Raw genomic sequence first — 23279 nt, 5'->3', positions numbered from 1 at the left:
AATGAGGACGCAACCACTTGTGAAGGGTTAGTTCTTTTAATGAAGGCAAATAAAATACAAAGAACAAACAAAAGTTATAGTCACTGGAATCCTCCAGGCTAAGTACGTTACCAGCCCACAGCACGGATGGTCCTAACCGTCCTCTGCATATACGCCGATCCCGGCGTATGCCAACAGAGGGCAGAAATGAAATGGCCGACAATGCCAATCGGTAGGCTGTGAGGGGCACGAAGAGTGTTGGGGAGAATCGAGGAGTCAGGGAAACACCCAGCCGGGGTCTCTACCTGAAGGGAGCAGCCGCTCAACCTCTTTCTCAGACTGCACCGGGACGCGGAGTCACCTCCTGGTGATGCGTCACCGATACCCCAATCACAAGCAAGAAGACTGAACCGAGAGCAGCCGCTCGATCGATCCTGTGGACTTCCGAGTCTGTAACGCGGCAAACACCTCCTGGTGTGCGTTACAGCTGGCAGTCCCTGTGTCTCTGGTCGGGCTGGGAGTTACGACTCCAACCAGCAAAAGCGCCACTGCGCTTGGACTCAGCCGAGTCAAAAAGCGAAGCTCAATGGTTGACCGGTAGAGCTTCCGGGTCCTTCACAGGTGACGATGGGGCAAGACACGGCCCAGGGAGTAACGACTCGACCTACCTCCGTTCTTGCCTTACTGGAGCACCACTCCGGAACACTGCTCTTCACGAAGCAGGTACGTCGGTGTAAACACAATATCCGACAGCCTTGTACCTCCCGGTTCCTCCCTTTATAGGGCGTGTTTTCCTTGAGTTATGTAACAGCTCTCCTGTTTACATAAGGGCGTGTTTCCCTTGAGTTATGTAACAGCTCTCCTGTTTACATAAGGGCGTGTTTCCCTTGAGTTATGTAACAGCTCTCCTGTTTACATAAGGGCGTGTTTCCCTTGAGTTATGTAACAGCTCTCCTGTTTACATAAGGGCGTGTTTCCCTTGTATGACAGGAATTCTTGACATCCCTTTAATGTTCATTCCAGGGTGAACGGTACTGCCCCCGCTTCTCCTCAAAGTGTCTTGTACCTCCAGCACTATAGACTCTCAAGTTCAAAAATCCTGCCAATATCCAATGAATACTCCTCAAAGATACAAGGCTGTTCCCTGGATGCTCACAATACTTTGCAGATATCTGCCAAAAGGATAGCTTCTAGACTGCTAATTGAAACATCAAGTCTCTCGTTTGTCTTTTGCATTCCTGGAACCTTTACTCCCCATCCTCTTTCGCATCTTTACTGCCACGGTTTCATGACAGTCTTCACCAGAAGCCGCTCAATACACAGTCTAATAATCCAGTGTAGGGGGAGGAGCCTAGCGCGCAACCAAGATGGCCGCGTAGGTGCGAGGCTCCCGAGGACCTCCGCGACCTCCTGAATTAATCCTGGCGATATCCTGTCCTTGTTGAGGGGACTGTGTCGGCGAACCCGAGCTGAGGCGCCGCCCGTTCTTTGGGCTCGAATCGGACCCCGAACACCGGTGGGAGCGTCGATTGAAGGTTGCGGCCTTCTCCTCGCCGGCCCCCCGGATTGGAGTAGTGGGGCGATCCGGGGACGAAGTGAATAACAACGGCGAGCGGGGCTGAGCGACTCGCATACCCCGCACTTTCACTTTCGCTTTTGCGCCCTCCTTGCCTCTGGCGGGGTCGGGCTGCGGAGCGGGGTGCGGTGGTGTTGCCTTGTCCAGGTGCCCGGCTGACCCGCCGGCGGTGGGTTGACCCGCTGCCCGGTGGTCGCCCCCGTCCCCCCACCTGGCACCCGTGATTTGGTGTGGCGGCCCGTTTGGAGATCTTGGCACGACGGTGTAAGGGCCAGCATGTCCACCAAACAAGATGGCGACCGGGCGAAGATGAAGACAACCCGCCGTGGCACGGCGCACCAGGCCAATAGTATGGATCGCTATACGCTCCAGAAGGGTTCTCCGGAGACAGCGCGGTCCTCCCTGGTGGGCCCGACGGAGGCACCTGCCCAACCGGTGGATCTGACCCTCCGGGACGTCATGGGCGCCATCGCAGAGATGAAGGCCTCGGTGGACCAGCGTTTCGATACCTTGGCGCAAAAAATTGACTCGGTCCTGGTGGATGTGGGCCTTGTGAGGGCAGACTTGTCAAAAACGAACGACCGAGTTGACTCCCTGGCCCACACCACAACGAGCCTCACGACGGACGTGGTGGCCCTCCAGAAGGAGGTGCGCCGGCTTGGCCAGGCGAGCGCCCTGATGGACCGGCGACTGGAGGATTCCGAGGGTCGGGCCCGGAGGAACAATGTTCGCATTATTGGTGTGCCGGAGGGCCGAGAGGCGGAGGCGGCAGATCTCTTTGTGGAAGAACTGATCCTGACCCATCTCCAGCCCCGGGGGCTGAGTAAGCTTTTTGCGGTGGAGCGTGCCCACCGGGTCCCTGGGGGCCGCCCTAAGACCGGTGCCCCGCCGCGGCCTATTATTGCCCGGATTTTTAATTTCCGGGACAGAGACGCCATCCTCCAGACCTCCAGGCAACAGGGACCGGTCAGGCTGGACAACATGGATGTACACTTCTACCCAGACTTTACTCCGGCGGTCCAGAAGCAGCGACAGAGCTTTCTCGGTATTAAACGTCGCCTAAGGGACCTAAACCTCAAGTACTCAATGCTCTTTCCGGCTAAGCTGAGGGTGGAGGTGGATGGCCGTACGCACTTCTTCGACCGGCCCGAGGCGGCTGGAGACTGGTTAGATACTTTGCCTGGAGATCGGGGTGGGGGGGGCGCGGCTGGCGGGGAGGGCCCGCCGGATCAGAATTGAGGGGTGACTGTAGAGGCCTTGCTCGGGATATTACTCCTTTACCATATATTGCTTTCGTATGTTCCCCTCCCATGGAGGTCGGGTGGGGTCTGCTGGGGGCTTCCCTCCTCCTCTGGGGGACTAGTTAGTACTTAGCTATGGGGCGACAGGCACACTGCACTTTGGGGGGGCTGTCTGGGCTCATGCAGGGGTGCAGGGAGGGGGGAGTTCTGTTGGGACCGGGGGGTGGGGGGGGTGTGTTGTTTGTTAACACCGCAAGGCAAACCCGCAACTGTTTTGTTGTTTTTAAGATGCTCGGTGGGGGGCGACCGATTGTTTTGACGTATCATGGGGGGTAGGGATTTGATTGTGTTGTCATGGAATGTTAACGGCCTGGGGGATAGGATTAAACGTGGTGTGGTCCTGCAGTATTTAAAACGTATCTCACCGGATGTTGTCTTCTTGCAGGAGACACACCTTATAGGTAACACCTTTCATGCAATGAATCGGCGGGGATATCGTTTGGTGGCCCACTCCGGCTTCACTTCGGGCTCGCGGGGGGTGGGTATTATGGTCAAGAACTCGCTCCCGTTGGAGATTGATGAGGTGCGCCATGATGAGAGGGGACGTTACACTGTTCTGGTGGGACGAATGGAGGGTAGAGTGTTTATCTTTATATCAGTGTACGTCCCGCCTGGGTTACAAGCCACTACATTTGCGGACCTGGGGCGCCTCCTTCTGGACCTTCCGGGTGGCCTGTTGGTGGTTGGAGGGGACTTTAACGCGGTTGCCTCTGGGTCTATGGATCGCCATCCCCCTAGGGACCTCCCCCGGGCACAGGCGTGGCTGCCCGGCCTGTTAGACACGCTGGGCCTGGTGGATTGCTGGCGCTTAAAGCATCCCGTATTGCAACAGTACACCTTCCACTCGGGGGCCCATGGTAGCCTCTCGCGGCTTGATTACATCCTTGTCCCGGCGGCCCATGCAGGGAGGGTGGGGGAGGTGCGCCATTTGGCACGGGGTATCTCAGACCACTCCCCATTGTTGTTGCATTTCGATGTCTTCCCGAGGGGGGATGGCAGAGTGGCCCCGATCAATGCATGGTATTTGCGCGACCCCACCATTCGTGCCGACTTGATCAAATCCTTACAGCGCTATTTCGATGAGAATGTGGGGTCGGTCCCGTCTGCCGTCTCCCTGTGGGAGGCTTTCAAGGTGGTTCTTAGAGGGGAGGCCCTCTCCTTTATTTCCAATGCCCGGCGGCGCGAGCGGGAGGAGGTGACCCGGGTTGAGGCCGAGATTGCAGAACTGGAGGGTGACCTGGGGAGCGGGGTAACAGACGCCAAGTTGCATGTTTTGCATTTAAAGCAGGCGGCCTATCGAGCCCTCGTCACGGAGGCGGCCAGGGGCCTCAGTAGAGAGCAGCAGGGGCGATTGTATGATGTGGGTGACAAGGCTGGCAAATTGATTGCGTGGTTGGACAAGAGGGAGAGAGCGAGCCGCGTGGTGCCTTTGATTGAGAGCGTGGATGGTGTGTGCGTCACCGAGCCGGAAGCCATTGTCTCCTGCTTCGCGGATTATTTCCGCGAAGTCTACTCCCCGGTTTCTCCCTGCTCGGAGGAAGATTCCCATGCCTTGCTTCGGGACATCGCACTGCCCTCCCTTACGGTGGAGGACAGGGATTCGCTGGACGCCCCTCCCACCTCGGACGAAATTGCCTCGGCTATTCGCTCGGTTGCATCCGGCAAGGCCATGGGCCCCAATGGTATTCCCATTGAGCTATACAAGTTGCGCCCGGATGTGTTGGCGCCCCACCTGCGCGCGATGTTCCTTGCGGCCCACTCGCGGGGCTCCCTCCCGCCGGACCAGCGTCTGGCTACAATTGTGGTGATCCACAAGGAGGGGAAGCCCCGTGAACGGGTCACATCCTATAGGCCGATTTCGCTTTTGAACGCGGAGCCCAAAATCCTCGCCAAGGTGTTGGCCAACCGGTTGGTTGGCGTGGTGGGCGATTTGGTCCACCAAGACCAATCGGGCTTTATACCACACCGCAACACGGCGCTTAATCTGCGGCGCTTGCACGGGGTGCTCGCGCGTGTCCCGTTTGTGCGGGAGCCGGCCATCTTGGCGTCCTTGGACGCCACCATGGCGTTTGATACGCTCGAATGGCCATATATTTGGGCGATGCTGGCGAAGTTTGGGTTCGGCCCGGGTTTCGTCAGCTGGGTCAAATTGCTATATTCGGGCCCGTTGGCGCAGGTGGTGGTGAATGGGCGAGTATCTGCCCCGTTCGCGCTGGGGCGGGGCACGCGACAGGGTTGTCCCCTGTCGCCTCTCCTGTTCGCCTTGGCCATGGAGCCCCTGGCGGAGTGGCTGCGGTGGCACCCTTCTATCCGTGGTCTCCGCTGGACCCCCGAGCATGAGGACCGCGTGTCTCTCTATGCTGACGATATCCTTTTGTATCTCGCCTCCCCGCGCAAGTCACTGATCGTCCTGGTTGATGTTTTGCGCTCCTTCGGTCGCAACTCAGGCCTGGTCATCAACTGGGCGAAATCCTGTGTCTATGTGCTCTCCGGGGAGGCCCCGGTCCTGCCACGGGACTGTCCGATCCAGATTGCCTCCCAGGGTTTCCGGTACCTGGGTATATATATCACTCTTGACCCGGAGGCCCGCTATGAGCGGAACTTGCTGCCCCCCCTCCAGCGTCTGAGGGAGGACGTGGTGCGCTGGCGGCGTCTGCCGCTCTCGCCGCTCGGCCGAGCGGCTTTATTTAAAATGATGTCCCTGCCGCGCTTCCTCTACGCCCTCCAGAATACCATGGACTTGGTCCCGGCACGCTACTTTCGCGAGGTGGAGGGCCTCCAGCGGCGCCTGTTCTGGGACGGGAGGCCGCGTATTGCTTTGGCTAAATTGACGCTCCCGTGGTACGACGGAGGGGTCGCCCTCCCGGACATCAAACGGTATTACTGGGCCTCCCAACTAGCTGCAATTAATCATGGCCTTTACGGGCCCGCCTTGAACCCGGCATTCGGGATGGACAGGACGCTTCTGCCCGGTGGCGATTATAATCGAGCGCTCTACTCTGGCGCGCCCGACTCCCGTTTGACGGGACCGACGCGTGTCATGGTGCGTGTCTGGCACGCGGCTAATGCAGCTATGGGGTGGAAGGACCGTTTGACCCGAGCGTCTCCGCTGTATGCATCTGAGAGGTTGGGCTCCCTGTGGACGTCGAAGGGCTTCGAGAAGTGGGACACGATCGGAATCAGCACGGTGGGAGATCTCTGGACGAGGGGGGGGATTCAAAACTTTTGAGACGCTGCAGGCGGAGTTTCAGCTGCAGGGCAGTGAGTACTTTCGGTACCTACAGGTCCGCCATGCGCTGGGCTCCGTCTTCCCGGATGTTGCATCCATTCCGGAGTCTTCCCCCCTGGAGGACAGAGTGCTAGATGGCCATGTCCCGGACAGCACGATCTCCCTCATATACAAAAAATTGATTAACGATAGATCGTGTCTGCTGACTAGTCTCCGCGAGGCTTGGGTTGCCGACGGGCTGGAGCTGGACGACGAGGATTGGATTTCCGCGGTGGCCTCTCCGAAAGAGGTGGCCATCCCGGCTCGCCTTCGTTTCGTCCAGCTCAAGATCCTTCACCGGGTCTACGTGACGGGGCCAAGGCTTTTACGTATGGGTTTTGCCGGTGATGGAATGTGTAAGCGTGGCTGTGGTGCGTTGGCGACTTTCATGCATATACTGTGGGAGTGCCCGAAGGTGGAGCGATTCTGGCGTGGTGTGCATGAGGTTCTACGAATGGTTACGCGTGTCACGCTGCTGCCTGAAGCGAGGAGATGCTTGCTGAATGTCTGGGAACCAAATGACTACTCGGTCCCGCAGGCGCGGTGGGTGACTCTGGGATACATGATAGCCAAGCGTGATATTGCCCAATTGTGGGGATCCCAGAGGCCCCCTGCGGTGTCGGCCTGGAAAGAGCATATGGATTGGTGTATGTTTCGTGAAAAGGTGGTGTATGTGGCGAGGGGTAAGCCTGGGGCGTGGATGAAACTCTGGGGCCCCTGGAACGCCTACCGCGGGGGTATTTGTGAGCCGCCGCTGCTACCGGCGGCCTCGCCGGCTCCGTCTCCCTAGCTGGCGCCCCTCCCTTGGCCGCGGGCGCGCGGTCCCCCAGTCCCTGATCTACTCCCGTCCCCCTCTTCAGAATTTTGCTGCTGGTGTGGATCCCCCACTTATGGAGCACGTGTTGTCACTTTGGATCGAGGGTTGCCTTGCGGTTGTGGTTTGTTTACGTTGTTTTGTATCAAGAAAATGGAACCGTACTGTGGGCATGGAGCTTTGAGGCCTGCACCATTGATCACTCCTGTTTTCCTACTGTGCACCGCTGAGAAAATTTTTTGCTGTATGTATGTAATATGCTTTTGATGCTCTAGCGGCCGGCCGTGTGGTTGTAGGCCCATACCTGTAACTTCTATAAACTGCAATAAACGGTTTCAAAAAAAAAAAAAAAAAAAAAAAAAAATAATCCAGTGTAGTGCCAAGACCTTAAGGTTATACCAATGCTAAGTTAAAAGGCAACTTATTATAAAGTTTCCCTATGTGACCAGTTTAGCAAATCATGAAAAGATACATTAAACTTTGGAATGCCTTTAATATCAGGTTGGAGGCTGGTGCAGTGTGCCTGCGTGGATGCTGACTCCCAGAGACAAGTCTAGCACATCTCGGCAGGTATGACAGGCCACATAACACAGGCACTCCTGGTGAATGTGATGAAGACCCCAAAAACAGTGAAGTACAGTTGTGCATAGGATGATCAATCATAGTGATGTTTGTGACTGGAAGGCCCTGAATCCCACTGCTGCTATGTGCCTGCAACTGGCCGCTCTCCATCCAAATGCAGATGTAGCTGGAAACAAGGATGCTGTGGGGTCAATGCATCAGTGGTAACAAACGTACAGATTTAAGCTCCACCTACAAGGGGTGCAGTCAGAACCTGTAAGTATGCTACAGTGGCAATAGGGTAGGATAAAGAAATGAACAAATTTAAGAGGCACTTACCAGGGGGTTCGGTCGGAACCTGTAAGCCAGCATCATTCTTTTACGGAACGCATCGTATTCATCATCGTGCTTGGATAGCTCTGCTGGACGATCAATGCCAAGGCCTGCTCCGTCACGTGCAGTCACACCCCTGCAAAACAACATACCATGAAGAGCAGAAGTAGTGCCAGGTGCTTGGCAACTTCAATAATTAACAATCACTCTCCCAGAGCAGGAGCATGACCTCCATCCAGCCCACAAAAACACCATCACTGTCCATCAAAGCATAAGAATCCACCCCTCCAATCAGTCTTTGGATTCCCACAAACAGCATGTTCGGACAAAACCAGTAGCATCTACAAGCATTAGGTACTGAAACATGGACCCTTTCTGTTGGAGGAAGAAAGGTCCCGATGCGGCTCTGGAGATGGTGCGTCCCTGCCCAGAGTTCATTATAACAAGCTCTGTAAATTTCTGACACCCAAACTCAACACACAAAATAAGCATCTGTGTGCATTGAAAGATTTTATGCAACATGAAAAGTAATCAAATGGAACACACTGATCTGGAAGGGCATGCATAATGAACCTTACCTATTGAGTGCGACTACGCTCAGCTCCGAAAGGCTGTGGAGGACTGGCAGTGGTGGCATCGATAAGCCTGTAGTGACAATGTCAGGATTGTTACCAGTCTCTGCTAAGGAGAGTCGCGCACTAGCATCTCCCACCTTTTTAAACTGGTGTGCCAGCCCGTTGAACCTGGTCCTTCGTCCAACATGTGGGACATAGTTGCTGCATGTACATACTCACTTCTGTGAGTATGTACTCACAGAAGAATGGATGCAGGTGAAGCACGTGTGACTTATGTGGCGATGGCCACACTGTAATCCATTTTGTACTCCTACATGACAGTGGTGCCCAATATGGAATCCCCAGACAGCAGATGTAAGGCTCCACTTGGACATTCCAGGGAACCTTTAAAGTCAGGAATCTTGGGTAGGGAGGAAAGTAGAGAGAAACCCCTTTTGAAGCTTCAGAAGTTCCCCCTGCCCTTTCCTGAACCATTATTCATGGAAGGACTGCCCCCTCCCTCACAGGTTCACTGGTATCGGGAGGGGGTGGGGGGTAACGTTCCTCTTTTGTAATCTGCACAACTGAAATACAAAAGGAAGCTTAGGCATAAAGGTGGGACAAAAACTTCCAGCCAGAATGCCAAGATTTGTAGCAGATTTTGCGATATCCACACAAGTTTTGTCGACTGTGCTCCAGGATTGAGGTAACCAAGTAACTACAACCAACACACCTCGTCTTGTTCGCGACCAGAATCCCGAGGACCTTGTGAAAACTGCTGGAATGGGGTGCCTAGACCCCACTTGCAGGGAGAGAGCGGACAGCCTGCTCAGGAGGGGTAATGGAGGTGCTCTTGCATTTGGAAGACACTACTCGAGAGTGATGCTGTCAAGAAGCAGAGCCACAATGACTCAGACATCCAATACAGTACGAGTAAAGTACCTGTACCACCCTGCATGGGTTAGACCTGGGAGCCCTGAAGCATCTCCGCAGCATAGACAAACCCGTTTAACCCGCATAAATGAAGGGTGCTGTGGAACTAGACAGAGATCTACCAAAGAAGCCAGGGAAATATCAGGGAACTGGAAAACTCCAGACTACAACCAGCAAGTATCCCTACGAGAAGCACTAGGTTGCCACAGAATATTCACCGCTAGAGCCACAGGTCGACACCTAGATTGTTTGGCTGGTGAGTTTTGTGATTGGGCCAGAGGAAGAAGCTGCATGATCCATTGGACAGTGAACCCAGATGCAGCCTCATGAACTTGTGCGGACACTGCCTGCTCACGTGGATTAGCCCCTGCAGGTGCTATACACACAGGGCACAAACAGGTAAGCCAGGGCAAAGACTTTGCCATCCTAACTCAGCAGGCCATTCATCTTGCACAGGTGAACAGGACACAGAGCAGCGCTGCTCCGCTGAATAACAAACACTGCAGGAGTGGCCGCCAAAGCACGCTTGGGGATTTCTCTGCTCTAATGGTACCACTGAAGGCCGTTCCACAGTCGCCAGCCCACGTGCATCCCCAGTAAGCACTGATAGTAATGTGAGAATAAAAAGTGTTAACTGCTGACTTCTGAAATGTTGTAGCCAATAGTGCATTGTGGGTGAATTAGTTACCTACCTAGTCTCTTTAAAGACTAAACATTTACCGGACACTGGATTAACCTGCATTGGATGGCTTATTGATGTCTGAGTTTTCACAGCACCTCCACAAGTAAGCCTTGGACTACCCGACCTTCCTACCATGAGGGTGCTGAAGGGTCAGTGGTGCTCAGTTTTGGGCTCAACAGTAAGGTTCCCGGTGATAAAAGGCTTAGATTATCACGATTTGAGCAACACGTCTTCCCGGGGAAGTCCTGACAAAATTCCCCCACTGCCGCAACCTGAATTGCCATTCATGAAGAAAAGGTCTGTCTCTATGTGGCAGTCTCGTGACTGTGGAGACACACACGAAGGGCACCCATTGATAACAGATGACTAACCATGCAGTTTGTCAGAAATTCCCTATGCCCAGATGAAGGTTCATTGTCATGGTCCTTGTTGGCCCCACTCCCTAAATAAAGCTGAGCGTGGCATGAAGTGACAGCTCCGCATTCATTGTGAAGGGCGCCTCAATACTGAACAGGTCACTACTGAAGTTCTCAATGTTTAACCAGAGAATGCTTTTCTGAGGTATCCTCAAGAATGTCAGTGTCAAGAATTTTAGAGCCATAGTCATCAATATCAGTACTTCAGCTTCGAAGGACTTCAAGGCCAAAGGGTATTTCCGTGTTCTGTGGCATTCAAGAGCTGCCAGAGACTTGTTCTATCTGCGTGGCATCTCCTTAGATGACAGCAAACAACCAACTAGGAGTGTGTTGCACAGTGCCCAGCCTGACAATGTGTGCCTCAGATGAGATCACTCCAGCTTTCACTTTCATCACTTCTTGACCCACATAATGATTTTAAAGAGCAAACAATACTCTCGCTTAACAAACGTGGCTAGGCGTTTTGACTCAGTGGAGGGCTGTATTGCTTAAAGGCACCATGTCAATGTTCTCCTATGTAAAGGGTGGTGCCTATATTCACAATTTCTATGCTTTGCTTTTCTTCTATGAGAGCAAGTTAAAATGGGATCTTTAAAGCCGAATGTGTTATAAATCGTAAATAAATTAGAGGTTGTCCGAAAAAAATAAAAATACATTTCAGTTTGTAGACCGTATTTCTTTACATTATTTTCAACAAAAAAAATTTTACATATGAAATTATGTTCTGGGTTTCACATACTGTAAGTCAAGAACATCGTAGAAGCCAGCCTGTGACGCAGAATCTGTCTTTACCTGGTAATGGAAAAGATTAAAGACCACAAGCCTAGGCCTCTGTACAATTGTCAGGAAGACTGGCATGCATGCCCAAAGTGTTTTGCAGATGGAAGATTAATTTGATTAAAACAATGAATACTTTAATTCAAGAAGAGCCCAGGTCTCATAGCAAACATGGAGTGGTTTTGAACCCCAACACGACTCCAAGAAGTGGACACAAGGGGCACAGCGGTGCACTGGTTATCGTCAAACAGAAGTATCATTACAGGCACACATTTTCCATAGCCACAGCAAAAACACTACAAGCAGCTTTTCTGCTGCCATTTGTGTGCAAAATACCTGAACCTACTGTACGGTACTGATAGAGCTTTAGATGGAGTAACAATAGGATGAATCCTTACTTATTCACAGGGTTCACGATGCCCTGTCCATCGGATCCCAATCCATCCCCTTCCTTCCAACCCATCTTCATCAGCATTTGGTAGCCAATGTTCTCCACCGTCAACTTGAACTCCTTGTACTCTGAATAGTCGGGCTCTTTACCTTCCTGTTGGTGGAAGAAACAAGGACAGTATTTGGTAAGTGGCACAGGGTGGGCGACTCCTAAATACAATTGTTGCCAATCATGATATGGTGCAATGCTACAAGGGGCATCATGCAGTCCTCTCATCACAAGGGACGGTGCCAGCAAAGCGCTTGTTCTACCACTGGCAGAATTCTGTAATGTACTCCTGTTGCTCTGGGGCAACTGAAGGTCATATTGCAATGGGCAGATACTACTGCATTAAAGACATTGTTCATGATGCCCCTACAGCTGCCCTCAAGAGAATCATGAAATGCACTTCTCTTACCTCAAGGGAGACTCCTTCTGACACTGGGAGTATTCCCCAATGCCCTCCTGCTATTTCCAGGTTCATCCCAGAATAGAACCTGCTATGACAAAGAGTATACTGCAGTGGATAACTGCTGACATGTTCACTCACTGATATGCACTCTTACCTGCCTTAGAATTGCTGCAATGTGCTTTTTCTGCAAGATGCATGCCCTGCAATATCTTATAGACAACCGGAGACACTCTGCACTACACTGCTTCTTGCAGTGTAATAATTATACTGTAATTCACAGCTCTTTATGCTTAATCTACAACTCAGTTTTACTGACGCTCCTTATCCTATTTATTGTGCGGTCCTTACGCCATTCGGTGAAAATCCTGTGCAATACACTTGTAATTCGACTGCGCTGCTTCCTGTGCAGTCTGCACCTGCACTGGGAAAACTACAGTGTACTCAAACTGCCAATACACGGGAAACCCTGCATTGGGCAAGTGCCGATGCTGGACAGGTTAGCTTGCAAAATAAACACACTAAACATAAAATGTCCCAAATCCAGGGCACATCTACGCTACGGCCATATCCCTGTTTTTTTCTTGGGCATCATCAAGACCAATTTGGTGGTATGCTCTTCCTCTCATGATGTCAAACCTATGCCCCAAGGCCCCTGTGAATGGTCGCCATCTTCATTTTCAATTATTTACACTCCTTGGCATCCTACATCTTCATTTGACTTCCTGCCTTCTTTTCAAGTCCCTTCTATCACTTATCTCAACAAAACACCACTTCTGCCGAGGTGGGAGGGTCACATAGGACTACAGATAAGTTAAGTTCTGCTTTGTACACTGCAAGGGTTCCTTCACTGGCTGTGTGAACACCATGCAATTAAGACCAATGATGTACAGAATGCAGAACAAGGTTATACATTTACCCCAGTAGAGAGATCTGAGCCTAAATCCATAGTTTTTTGCTCCCCATGCCTTTCCCCGTTAAACCCATCCATACGCAAATCAGTCTTGACCATGCTCCCAATGTTAACAGTGCAGCCCGAACTGCCAAGCCAGGTTCTCCCTGGACTGGAACCAAGCATCCTAGGACTGGTTTCAGGGTTTTACCCCTCATCAGTCTGGCTAGCTTGACTCCAGTGGCATGGAGAGCACAGTATCATGTCTGGGCATACCCGTCCCACTCAGGGTGACAAATGCAACAAGAACATTTGATGGACAGAATGAAGAACAATGTCATACATTCACATGGTGCTGCTATCTAACCTTTTAGCTTACTTTAGGAAACTTTTGATGGCTGGCGTAGTGAAGAAACTTCTCCAGATTTGAAAACTGGTATCCCTCACCTCTGAAGATGGACAGCGACCACTGCCATCAGTTTCATGAACACCCGAGGGGCACTAGTGAGGCCAAAGGGGAGCACAACAAACGGGAAATGCTCCTGGACTAACTTGAACAGTAAGTAACATCTGCAGGACAAGTATATTAAGATACACGTTCTGCCGGTCCAAGGACACAATCAGCAGGAAGGCATTTGCAGGATGAAGATCTGAGAACACTCCCCTATTTCAGCATCCAGAACCCTCTCAATGGCTCCTTTGAACAATAACACTCACATCTATTGCAGTTCCTCTGATGTGGGAGGAAGATTCGGCAGAGCTGAAACAATGGGTAGGGGAAAGCCATGCTGAACAATCTGAAGGTCCCATTTTCAGACAAGTTGGATCGTCACCCTGGTAAAAAGCGCTGGATAACACCTTCCACAGGGAGGTTGCGCCCTCCTAATGGCAAACTAAAGTTTGATGTGTGTTGCCGCAGAGGAAGGGAAATGTGAGGATTGGCGCCTGTGCCTGCCTACCTGATCCATGACATGGGCTTCAAAAGGACAGGGCCATTGTTGTAGAGGCTAACGTTGCCAATACACCAGCCACTTAGAAGTAGCTTCAGAATTTCCAAAACTTGTGAAGAAACTGTTCGGCAGGGGTCAAAAGATCCAGACAACAAAACGTGGCCCTACTCTCTGAAATATTTCAAGGAAGAATCTGCTTTTTCGCTGAACTGGTGTGAGCCACCAAAAGGGAAATCTCGAAAGAGGCCTGTGCATCTCATGTGAAGTGCACTCAGGCACAGTGGAGGAACACTCAGCAGTATCAACACAAGCATGAACCACATATTTGGCCGCAACTGGACCTTAAAATGCTTCGAGCCAGTGAATCCTAAGGTCTTCCGGGACCACTGGCACATTCTGACTGACCATATCCCGGAGGGCATATGTACATCTGCCCAACAAAGTGACTTAGATCAATGTTAGGCTAGCCAAAAATAACATTTGCAATCCAAATGTCTAAATCCTCCTAGACTCCACAACCTGAGAAGCTGTGGAATATAAGATGCCTGCCCAACCAGACTTTCACGAGCAGGATGTTTGCTGAGAAAATCAAGGCCGCCAGGTGCCCGTCTAGGACATCTGGCTACCTGCCTATTCACCGGTGGCAGGAACAGGGCCTTGACCGGGAGCTCTGTATTGCATCAGTGTGGGCCACATTCAACAGAAGGAAGGCCTTAGATGTTGCACACAAGGTTGTAAGATTTCTATAAAGACATTTGTCCTAACCCAAATAGAGGGTAGGTCCAGCACAGTAGCTGGAAGTTAAGTTACAGCTGCAAAAGAAGCAATCTCCTTCGATGTAGGTCTAAATGGCGAATGTGTATTCCTATATCAGGGGAAGTATCAAGCCCACAGGCCACTTTTATATCAATGTAAAAATGATCTTCATAATGAGGGAATAAGTCATCCCCGCTATCCTCTTCTCTAAGTGATAGCAAGCTGTGGCCAAAATGAAAGTCAAAAAGATAAGAGCCTGTGATCTAGTAGGGGTGTAGGATAATAAGTAGGCTGTACAGTGATCAGTTGCACTTTAGCCATTTCACAATGCAACATCTTTCAGGAAGTCCGTTCGGGGTGAAACATCAGAACCAGTGCCATATATTCCTCTGGTACCAGAATCCTTGGTAACGGCATCGATGCGGAATGGGCGGTCGTGGAGCTGGGATATAAGTCTAAGGAATTAGCCCCACAAACAGAGAAGTAGGGAGACTGGCTGACATTGTGATGCCTTCATACCCCCTTCACACCCCCTCTTTAGATAGAGTTGCGGGATAGGATCTGTGAGAAAGTGCCATCTTTCTTGCATGGTATGCCCCCACTTTTTGCTAAATTGCTGAATGAACTTTGATTGAGTGTACCCTGGGTTCCTGCCAATCTGGTGCCCAGGGCCTATGTTCCTTCCTTAAACCACACAAACTCCAAATTGGCAAACCCTAGCCACATGTCAGCCCCTAGTAAATGGTACCCTAGGTACCCAGGGTCTTGTGGCCAGGGAAGGCCTCTAAGGGCTGCAGCACTCATTGTGCCACCCTCAGAGGCCCTGTACCCTTACACACACACACTGCCCTTGCAGGCTGAGTGTCTGGGTGCAGGACAAAATAAAGAGTCGACATGGCACACATCACTGTGTACCATGCCCATCACCTACACTGCCAAGGCATATGTCAGCCACCCCTCTAGCTGGGTGCATTACGCCTATGGTGTGGGCGCAGGAGCCCTGTGCCCCTACAGTACCCGGGTCCATTCCTGGGCGCTGTTAGTGCAGTGCTGTCATTTAAGAGTACATGGTGCTGAGAGCTCGTCAAACACGAGCTCCACAGCACCATAATGGCAACACTGAAGCCTGGGAAGTTTGGTATCAAACTTCTCAGCACATTGAACCCACACTGATGCCAGTATGGGATTTAATGTACTAAGCACCCCAGAGGGCATCTTAGAGATGCCCCCTTGCAGCTAACTTACAATCCACGTCTGCTCTGAGGCTGCCCAGGCTGCCACACAGCAGACACGTTGCTGGACCCCTGGGTGGGAGAGCTCCTGCTCTCCAGGGCCTGCAACAATGCACATCCTGGGTGAGGTGAGAAATCTCCTCCCCCAGGACGAGCAAAGGGAAGCTTCAAAGGCATGCCGCCATTTGGAGTTTCCCCAGGCCACTGCAACCCCCCACTCTGGCGGGAAGCTTGGCCGGAAACCCCATACAAGGACAGGGGATGTGCCAGCCTGCCCACCCCACCCCTCAGGTGGGGGAGGCGAGGTGAAGCACATCTCCGGGCTCTCGCCATCTTGAAGATGGGAGGCCCTACCCTATCAGGATTAGGCTATTGCCCCCCTCCCACAGGAGAGAGGCAGGATTGGGGGTGTACCCACCCCAGGACAAGGACCCATTGGTCCCTGGCCTTCACCTACCTGTAACGCCCCTAAATCTAGTATTTAGGGGCACCCTGAACCTTCCTTCCTCAGATTCCAGATAGAAAACTACAAGAAGAGCAAGAAGAACAAGGACCTGCCCTGCAGCTGCTAAAAAGAGAAGAAGACACCAACTGCTTTGGCCCCAGCCCTACCGGCCTGTCGACTCTCGAACCTGCACCAGCGCGGCATCTCTCGTGGCCAGCAACCTCACCAACCCCGGAGGACCTGGCTACCTTTTGGCTCTAAGCCCCTGGGACTCCCATGAGTAGAGGCTCTACTCAAGAAACCTATTTTTAACCCCTGGCAGCAGCCCGGAACCGCGGACCCAACACACTCTGCACCAGCCAAGCCTGGCCAGTGCCGGAGTGGACAAAGACCCTGGAGACGACCCCACGGCGACTGTGACCCCGAGTCCGGCACCCAAGGACCCCCCTCGACATTCCGGAAGAAGCCTGCAGCCTCAGAACAGAGTGCCACCCCAACCGCGATCAACCAGAGGGTAAGATTACCGACATCAAAAGGAACCCCTGCACTCGGCGCCCTGCGGCCCACCGTGCCCAATCCCGGGGTACCCACCTAACCTACAACTACCCAACTTACCTCTCGAAGTGGTGGTGGCACCTGAAGCATCCTCGTCCCCGAGCTTGCAGCCTTTTTCCAAACCGGAACATTCCCATTGATTTCCATTGAGCGCCCGACGGCTCAAAAGCACCCTGCACCCAGCCGCCCGAGTGGCCCTGGCAGTGCACTCTCTACACTAACCTACTTCCCCACTTGCCCTGAGTAAGTGACCAGGAGCCCAGCTCCCACAGCCGCGTGGCTTGCCAGACAGCAGCCACCAACCAAGGCCCCCCTATCCCTCATAGGATAACATTGGGCCTAACTCTCTCTGCACCCGGCCGTCCTGAAACCGCGGAGGGTGAACCAACTGTACCTACCTGACACTGGGGGACCCCTGAGTCTATGCCCGGAATTTCAACTCTGCCAGTCGAGTACTTACCCTTAAACCGCTAACTTCATTTTCCTCATAGGGTAACATTGACTGGCTTTTTCTTCAAAAATCTTTTAAGTGTGAACTTTTCAAAACTGCAAATATTCACCAAAAATCAGCCAAGTGACAAAAACGAATTTACTCACCTGCTCCTAGGTGAGCTCCCAGTGCTGGATCTTGGTGCCCAGCCCTGACTCTGAAAAGTGTCCACAACTATACTTACCTCTAACTCATTTTTCTCCCATAGGAAACCATTGTCTGCTTTTCTGTGAAATTTCTTCTAAGTGTCTATTTTTAAAAATTTGAAATATTCTTTTAAAATCGTACCATTTCTGCAAACGAAATTACTCACCTGTTTTTGCTAAGGACCCCAGTCCTGGGTCTAGGTACCCAGTCCTGGATTACTAAAGTAACGATAAAGTACTCTACCTGCAATTTGAATTTCTTGCCATAGAGATCCATTGAATGTTTTCCTTGAAATATTTTCTAAGTGCTAACTTTTGAAATAGCTAAATATTATTTAAAATTCATTACAGTTATTAAGTCGACTTTCATCACTTGATTCTGAATACTGACCCAGGGCTGGATCTAGGAGCCAGACCTGGAATTCCAAAAGTAATCTGAAAAGTAATTTATGACAAATAACCTGAATTTACCATTGAGCTCAATGCATTGTTATGTTTAGGAAATAGAATTGTTTATTGCAACCAACTGTGACTGTTTACAAAAATTTATTGCTCAAGACAAAAGTATTTATATTCAACCTCTCATTCTGAGAAAGTATATTTTTATCCCCTTTGTGGTTCTAAAAATAAAACAAGCATATATTTTATATATATAAACCATTGGCCTAGAGTTCAGTTATTGAGTGTGTGAAACCATTTGCTGACTGAGTGTGTACAATAAATGCTTTACACTGTCCTCTGGTACTGCCTTACTGCTCGACCAAGCTACCACTTTTGAGAGTAAGGTCATACCTAACTTTGACCTCTATCAGCCTCTGGGGGACTGTGGACTCTGTACACCCTGTACCTATTAGGGAACAGTATATACAGAGCCACTTTCTCACAGGATCCTGTCTGGCTTCACTTTCTTGTGTTTTTGTTTGGGCTTTCGCTTACTGGAGGGCGGACTGCAGAGTAGACCTCTAACAGAATCGACCTCTGAAACAGGATTAACACGAGGCCCACAATAACTTCTGGTGTTCGTCGACACACAGTTTTGCTTTTCGGTCCCAGATGGTCTTCGCGTGGATGAGAGCAAACTTATCATACAGCTTCAAGTCATGCCAGAGCCCAAATGAAAGAGAGAGACCTCATGTGGCTCCATGATCTACATATTCCCTACAGTCACAACATAGTTTAAGAGCTGTACAGTTTAGGGGGGTGGGGGAGGGCATCGTTCCCTCGCACACTGGAATTTGTATTAAAAGTCATCACAACGTTGATGAATTTGGGAGGGGAGCTCCAGATCCACATCAGAAGTCCCAAAAAGTAATGACAGTGTGAAGGGGTGGCACTTCTATGCAGCTCTGTTGTGTCATTTCGAGGACAGGAAGGAGGCAGCACGGTGCCACCTAGCATCACGTGAGAGTACTGCTGAAAAAGCTTCCGGATGCAGTCTGGTGCCTGGAGTATTATAAAGGTGAGGAATCTGTGGTTAGAAGTATCCAATTGAACAGCAGATGGAAGAATATCCCAGGGCATGTGAATCCAGAAAAGAGTCATACAGCAAAATCTTATTAATCAAGTATCAAATCCAAACTTGCAACCCACAAGCAGTCCTCCCCAACCTCGGACCCACTGAAAAAAAACAGCTTGTAAGCCTCGCTACCTACATCAGTCTAGGGAAGTTGGTGCTCAGAAGGGGTAGATGGAGAAGAAAAGATTCTCCTATCTGGCAGCCATCATCTAGATCTTGCACTAGGTGGGTCGTCAGTCTCTCACTTTGATGTTGGAATGGCCCTAGGTCAAGTTCCGGATGCACCAATCAGACTACTGCATTGAATAGCCACCTTACCTATTAACTGTATCGGCAATACAGTGCCTTACACAAGTATTTATCAACCCCTCCCTTAATTTGACTTCATGCAGGAATGCACTGCAGAGTACATAGCTGCGGACAGCATCATAGAAATGAAACCACCTACTCAAGGACAATTCAACTTTTCAAAATACTTGTACGAGTGGTCCACAAGACACAGGTGAGCAGCCACAAACACCATGCAGCCCAGCACCTGCTTTCTTGAGTCGAAGTGAAAAGGAGGGAGATGTGGAGATAGTTACCAGATACCAGAAAGCACACAGCATCCGTTTATTCACCACTCCACATGCCATCTTACCTTTAGCGCCTTGAAGGTCTCCATAAACCTTTCAAGCTCATCAGGGGGCAGGAAGTCTCCAATGAAGTGCTTTCCACGCCCCATCTCAGTCAGCTGCTCTGCCCATTCTGTGAAGGAAAATGAGAGAAGCAATAACAAACTTCCTCCAGAGACAGGAACCAGCAAACTGATGCAAGTTTTTCCTCTTATATAGCAATGAAAGTTCAATTGTCAACTATAGAACATCTATATTAGAGACATCTGAATCAAAATCCCATCATCCTGTATGGATTCCCTTAGTTGACAAGGCCCTCAATAAATCTGTGGTTGGTACCATTAGACGGCTCAAACTTGTTAGGGTGGTAGGAAATTTAATTGTGAACTCTGTCCACAAGCAATCTTATTAGAGGAATGATAGAGAGGTTGAAGAAAGGGGTAGGCTGATCGAATGCCTCCCCAACTCACCTCGCGTTTTCTCCATCTCTAAACAACGAAGCTGATGCTCCCATGTCCCTTGCTTGTTGTCTACCTCTTCATCACTGTCGTACTCAAACTGCTGCTCTGCTGCAACCTTCGCCCACATCAACTGCATGTCCTGCATTACCTTCTTGTGCTTCATTATCATGTCGAACATCTGCTGCATCTACAATGCCCAGCAGTTATCAATGCAGAGAGAAATCAATCAGCCAAGATCATGGAAGACTGTGATATAGATTCAAAATTTGTCAACAGTTCACAGGAGTACAGGGACAACATGACTAACAAAGATATGAACCACAGGAAAGTGGTACAGCTACCAAACCAAGGCTCGCTGCCAGCATATGAAGGTTCTACCAGACTATGTGCGATGCTTAAAGCACTAGGAATCAAAGTGCTGAGTGAACGAGTGGGCTGAACACATGTCGTTGCTGTAAGCAGTCCTCCTGTGCCTCAATCTCACATTATCCAACACAACTCTGGTTCGCACCCTGCACTCCATAACCCTCTTACACAACAGAAAGACTCCTGTATAGCACTTTCTATTGCATGGATCCACATTTTTAAAGTCTGTATGTAAAGAGCTGCATACTTCTCTGCAGGAGGAACTGCCCATTAGGCACAACCTCTAAAATATTTAAAACTGTTAAAGTGGAGCAATCCAGTGACCGATACCCCTTGGAAAAATATTCACAGCAATGACAACATTTGACAGCTCCCACTTTGGAGATGTTTAAACTGTTAAAGAAGATGCCTCTCTGTACCTCAATGTCACATCACCCTTTGCAGCTCTACCCAAGATAATTGCTCATCACAAATGTGTCATTGTCCATGAGGCAGACAGTGGAATTCCAATGCATGGTTTGAGTGCTTTTGTAGAGGAGACGTACAAACATAGTACTAAACTCAAACAAATGAGTTTGTATCTCAGGGAAATAAAGTGGTCCTTGGTGTATGACGTGCACAAGGAGGTAGATATGATACTGCTTACCTCTTGCTGTTCTTTCACCTGCTTCTTCTGTGCTTCAGAGAGCTCAGTCACACCCACCAGACCGAGAGGCTTCCCCTTGGCGTAGCCCAGACCCTCGAGATCTTGAGCTGAAACGTAAAAACAAACCAGGTTTGTCAAACAGACAGTGCTGCTAAACGAAGATACAAGATCCACATAGCTGCAAGTGCTTAAAAATGCCAGAATTAAGGTAATGCCATTTACAATGGATAGACATGATAGATTCCTCAACTTAAGAATCTCCCCATCTGCTTTGTTACAACTCCATCCCATCTTCAGAACTGAGAAGGAGCGGTATATAGGTGCCAACCCTGTACACTGACCGTTTTCTCCTGATTTGTTACCCATGCCGTCTGTGGTGGAGTGTGGTTGACCAGATTGAGTTTGCGCTGGCAGTGTGCAAATATTAACTCGGGACTTTAATACTCCTGAAAGTCCAGTCCATAGTATAAGGAGGAGAGCAGTAAGGAATTTGAGATTAGATGAACTATCAAACAGAAGGAGAGTTACTCAAGGTAAGTAACTTATACCTTTGATGGATACTTTTAACTACAGATTTCTCTCCTTGTGAATCAGTGCCATCCTCCAAGGAGGTAGCCCTGAGGCATGGACTGGCACGAGGACGTTGTGAAGGAACGAGAATTCAAAACAACCCTTCCTGCAAACTGGAAAAAAAAATCAATGCAGTAGTGAGTTCCTGCTTCTTCATATAGTACTGATTTTTGGAAGAAGGAATCGTTTGCAAGTTGAGTCTATTGATGAACGGTTCTTTCACCATGGTTTGCAATAACTGGTATGTTTCACTCGATATGCGATTGTCTCTCGTTTGTCATAAGGAGGTCACAATTCAATATGGGTGAAAAATGAAAGAACCTAATCCAGTGCCGAAATCAGATCTGGCACTGATGAAGTAATGACAGGCAAGGCTTGTACACAGTGGTGGACACATGGCCCTGAACTACAAGTGGAGAGGGCTGACTTAGTCCTGGTTGAGTAGGCATCAAGGAAGGGCCTGCTGGCTGCAAAGTGATAAAGGCTGCTGTAGAGGCAGAGAGGACAGAAGGCAAACCAGAGGGACCCAGAATTTGTCTAATATCTGCAGTAGGCCTCAAGTTGCTGCGTAGCGGACGATCACTTGAGGTAGCTATGTGCATTGGCTCCAGATATGCGATAAAGCCTGAAGGGTACAGTTAGACGTCAAAGAGCCTTGTTCATTTTTCCTATGCTACATTTTGACTAGTCCCTTGACGTCAATTTCAAATTACCTGATTGGGGCAACCTGGGCTGAGACCAGCCTCATAATCTGGGTGGGTTTCCACCCCACCTTTTGTGCTCAGTGGCGTACATTTTTGCTTCCCTCTCCCTGAGAACTCTGGGGATGCATCAGAGAACATTTGTTACGGAATTTTAAAATCATACTTAGTTTTTGCCAAGGCAGCACAAGCTGATGTTCTGTGAAACCAACATCTTGACACAGTGTGAAACCAGCCCTCTTCTGGGACAACCAATCTGCATAATGCTGAAGAATATTCAAAAAAGGTTCAGTAAAATACCTAAATCAATACGAATTGAGCTCCTGACTTGTGTCAAATGGCATGGAAAAAGAGAAACTGACATCAGTTCACAGGTGGTAGAACCTTTAAGCAACTCCATGTCAACATGTCCGGAAGCAGGACAGAGTCATGACAGAGGCTGATGAAGTCACTTGTTGGTCCACAGGAGCAATTACAAGAGTTTCCAGATCTGCTGCCTGCGGATGCTCACAAAGTGAGTAATATGGGTGAGAAGTATCCACCAGAACACATCATTAGGCAGAAAGGAGAGGGTGCCCGGCATATACAGAAGAGGATAACAAGGCTCTTAAGTATACCATATGTGATTACAAGATAGGAAGCACAAAGGCCAAAGCAGAGTTTTATGCCAATGTTATTCTGGCTGCTACGAACGACATCAAGAAGGTGTTTGATATTACGAGAGAACTGTCCAATCCAGCCTGCTCAAGGCAATTTAGTGCCCTTGCAAGCTCTCTCTGATGGCCTTGCAGTATTTTTCGAGGAAAAGTTAAATACAATTATAGAAGGTTTCAGTTCCTCGAATTTGAGACAGTCCCCCTTGGAAGCTCAGACAGATAGCTTCAATTCTTGCCGGCACCAGGCCAT

At 50.1% G+C, this 23279-nt stretch overlaps 1 protein-coding gene across 1 annotated transcript in view; it reads right to left on the bottom strand.

Moving 5' to 3' along the window:
* The window catches only part of SUGP1 (SURP and G-patch domain containing 1), a 120933-nt gene that overhangs the window by 8011 nt on the left and 89643 nt on the right, over window positions 1-23279 (bottom strand). The window contains exons 9-13 of the mRNA XM_085639720.1: window positions 21103-21209; window positions 20100-20277; window positions 19656-19762; window positions 11593-11738; window positions 7839-7968 (exon numbers count right to left, since the gene is read on the bottom strand). Coding sequence (XP_085495846.1) covers window positions 7839-7968; window positions 11593-11738; window positions 19656-19762; window positions 20100-20277; window positions 21103-21209 — 668 coding nt within the window. The remainder of the gene's footprint in view (window positions 1-7838; window positions 7969-11592; window positions 11739-19655; window positions 19763-20099; window positions 20278-21102; window positions 21210-23279) is intronic.

Source organism: Triturus cristatus, chromosome 12, assembly GCF_964204655.1.
Source record: "Triturus cristatus chromosome 12, aTriCri1.1, whole genome shotgun sequence".
Classification (NCBI taxonomy): domain Eukaryota; kingdom Metazoa; phylum Chordata; class Amphibia; order Caudata; family Salamandridae; genus Triturus; species Triturus cristatus.
The sequence above is the reverse complement of the archived record's forward strand: the minus strand, read 5'-3'. Positions and strand labels throughout refer to the sequence as shown.